The sequence below is a fragment of the Rhinopithecus bieti genome, unplaced genomic scaffold, assembly GCF_001698545.2.
Source record: "Rhinopithecus bieti isolate Rb0 unplaced genomic scaffold, ASM169854v2 scaffold_15834, whole genome shotgun sequence".
In the NCBI taxonomy this organism is placed as follows: Eukaryota; Metazoa; Chordata; class Mammalia; order Primates; family Cercopithecidae; genus Rhinopithecus; species Rhinopithecus bieti.
In genome coordinates, this window is record NW_016808980.1 from 1,818,296 (window position 1) to 1,821,641 (window position 3,346).

At 43.7% G+C, this 3,346-nt stretch overlaps 1 protein-coding gene and 1 long non-coding RNA gene across 5 annotated transcripts in view; one reads left to right on the forward strand and one right to left on the reverse strand.

The window, feature by feature from the left end:
• Window positions 1–3,346, forward strand: part of LOC108539449 (uncharacterized) — a 15,538-nt gene that overhangs the window by 8,463 nt on the left and 3,729 nt on the right. The gene's annotated exons all lie outside the window — the stretch shown is intronic.
• DPM1 (dolichyl-phosphate mannosyltransferase subunit 1, catalytic) overlaps window positions 1–3,346 on the reverse strand; it is a 24,164-nt gene that overhangs the window by 7,352 nt on the left and 13,466 nt on the right. For 3 of the 4 annotated variants that reach the window (XR_001888359.1, XM_017888137.1, XM_017888138.1), the window contains one exon: window positions 2,997–3,065. The exons of the other annotated variant lie outside the window; for it this stretch is intronic. Coding sequence is in view for 2 of the 3 variants with exons in the window: in XM_017888137.1 (XP_017743626.1) it covers window positions 2,997–3,065 (69 nt within the window). In the remaining variant the exon portion in view is untranslated. The remainder of the gene's footprint in view (window positions 1–2,996; window positions 3,066–3,346) is intronic. 4 annotated transcript variants of the gene reach the window in all.

Genomic DNA, 3,346 nt, shown 5'->3' on the forward strand with positions numbered 1-3,346 from the left:
TTCTAGGTTTTGTAGAGATGGAGACTCACTATGTTGCCAGAGCTGGGGTCTTGAACTCCTGGGCTCAAGATATACTCCCATCACAGGCCTCCCAAAAGTGCTGGGATTATAGGTGTGAGCCACCACATCCAGCCAGCATTACTTTAAAATTGGGATTAGGCTATGAAATATTTCCTGACTTTAAGAGTTGCTTTATTCCCCTTAAGAATCATTTTCTAAGATTTCTTTTCACTGCCACCTCCCTCCTCCCCAGCCACATATCTTTAACACTGCGGCTAGTAAAGTAAAATGTTACATGAAGCCATATAATCCCATAAATAGGATTAGGATCCAGGTGATCTATGCTATTAAATGGCTTTATATTAGACTGTAGCCTTTCCAGGATTCCTGTTATTTAGTAAAAAGCACCTGCTTCCTAAATCTAGGGATTTAATGACAAAAATGAACTTTGTCTACCAACAAGTGAACTTTAATTGCGTGTATTTAAGAAACCACCACTCTAATGAGAAGACAATGAGATTTAACTATTCAAAAATTTTTTGGGCCAGGTGCGGTGGCTTACGCCTGTAATCCCAGCACTTGGGGAGGCCGAAGTGGGAGGATCACCTGAGGTCAGGAGTTCAAGACGAGGCTGACCAACATGGAGAAACCCCGTCTCTACTAAAAATACAAAATTAGCCGGGCATGGTGGCACATGCATGTAATCCCAGCTACTCGGGAGGCTGAGGCAGGAGAATCTCTTGAACCCAGGAGGCAGAGGTGGTGATGAGCCAAGATCGTGCCACTGCACTCTAGCCTGGGCAACAAGAGCGAAACCCTGTCTCAGAAAAAAAAAAAAATACATTGTGCAATTAACAGGTTCATTTTTGTCTGTTTGGCTGCTCTGTCATTTATACAGAACACAGCTAATCACTGCTCTCAATACATGAAAATCCAGAACTCCCAGGCCATCCTTCAACCCCATCCCCTCCACTAATCCTTGTATGGTTCTGATGCAGCAAAGCACCCTCACCCCATTCCTCTCCGTGTGGGTTTTTCTTCACAACCTCTATCTCCACAACCAGTTACCCTGAGTTTTTATTCAAAACCATCAAAACTGTGGCCTGTGAAATCCACACTGGCCCTTCCCTCTGTACAGAGATTTTGTGAGTGCCACTATTCTTTGCATTGTTGCCATGTGGCAATCAGAGATATATATATATATATATTTTTTTTTTTGAGACGGAGTCCTGCTCTGTTGCCCAGGCTGGAGTGCAGTGGCACAATCTCAGCTCATTGCAACCTCCACCTCCTGAGTAGCTTGGACTACAGGTACACCACCATGCCCGGCTAATTTTTTGTATTTTTAGTAGAGACAGGGTTTCACTGTTAGCCAGGATGACCTCGATCTCCCGACCTTGTGATCCACCTGCCTCGGCCTCCCAAAGTGCTGAGATTACAGGCATAAGCCACCACGCCCAGCCCCCCCCCCCCCTTTTTTTTTTTTTTTTTGACAGTCTTCCTCTGTCACCAGGCTGGAGTGCAGTGGCGCAATCTCAGCTCACTGCAACCTCTGCCTCTGGGCCTCAAGCGATTCTCCTGCCTCAGCCTCCTGGGTAGCTGGGATTACAAGCACACGCCACCACACCCGGCTAATTTTTGTATTTTTAGTAGAGACAGGGTTTCCCCATGTTGCCCAGGCTGGTCTTAAATTCCTGACCTCAAGTGATCCACATGCCTTGGCCTCCCAAAGTGCTGGGATCATAGGCGCAAGCCACTGCCCATCCCCCAGCCACTGGCCATTGCAGAGATCTTAATCATATCACAAATGACTCTTTAGCCTTAGCGTATAGCCTCCCCTCTGTTTCATCCCCAAGTTCAGCTCTCCAGTCTATTTGCTTTTTAGTTCCAGAAAGGCTTCATTTTTCTTTTTTTTTTTGAGACGGAGTCTGGCTCTGTAGCCCAGGCTGGAGTGCAGTGGCCGGATCTCAGCTCACTGCAAGCTCCGCCTCCCAGGTTCACGCCATTCTCCTGCCTCCGCCTCCCAAGTAGCTGGGACTACAGGCACCCGCTTCGTCGCCCGGCTAGTTTTTTGTATTCTTTAGTAGAGACGGGGTTTCACCGTATTAGCCAGGATGGTCTCGATCTCCTGACCTTGTGATCCGCCCGTCTCGGCCTCCCAAAGTGCTGGGATTACAGGCTTGAGCCACCGCGCCTGGCCCATTTTTCTTTTTGACTGTTAACAGCCAGGTCCTAATTTGTGTGTGTGCGTGTCAATTCTCACATTTAAGGACTTAAATTTTCCTGCATTAAGCAAAGGACTGAACAATCAACATTATTTAGTGGAAAAAAGTATCAACGAATATAAATTATTAAGTAATGTATGAGGGGCTTGGGGCCACTAAAGTAGATGCAGGGGCGCATTTTATAGTTTCAGAGATTTAAAAAAAACCTGGCAAGTTTTGTCATTTGCCATGGTCAGTCACACAAAGCAGCTCACATCTACTACAGCAAATCTAGAACACCACCCCATACACCCAGAAACACACACACAAAACTCAGAGGGACCGAAGCTTTGACCAAATTAAACAACAACAACAATTTCCTTAAACATGGAGAACAAGGTAACTGAGAGAGCTCTATATAAATATTAAAAAGTTTAACCTTTTCTGTGGACAATGCTGTTAGTATTCACATGAAATGCAGAAAATTACTGAAGTATGTGCTGTTCTTTGGAACAGATTATCAGTAATAGCAATGTTCCAAAGAGCAGTTGAGCCTTAATACTATTGTTAAAAAGTACACAAACCTAACTGCCTTCAACTTTTTAAAGGAAAAGCACAGTATGTCTCCTTGATATGTTTAGGCTTCATTAGCAACTTCTAGGAATTTTAGTCTGCCTTTTTAGTATGCCAGTATGCATACAAGGTGGAAATGTAAAGTGTTTCTTTAAAATATCCATTGTAAATAAAGTTAGCCAAGAAGTTATATAAAAATAGTGGAAATTTTCACTGTACCTGAAACTTCCTGTTAAATCAGATGCTCCTGGTCTCAGCAATATCTGAGTTAAAAAATTGGCCCCACGGCTGCCAAATAAAACAATCAGATTTTCTTTACAAAATACAATTTATAAACAAGAGAAACACATTGAAGAACAGTGTTAAAATGCTATACTAATTTCATAAATGTAACATTAATTTCATAAAAACGTTATTTATCTAAAACAAAAGAGAAATTTTTAGTCAATGAAAGGAGACCTGGCTAGGCACAGTGGCTCACACCTGTAATCCCAGGAGGCCAAGATGGGTGGATCACTTAAGCGCAGGAGTGACCAGCCTGGGCAACATGGCAAAACCCCATCACTACC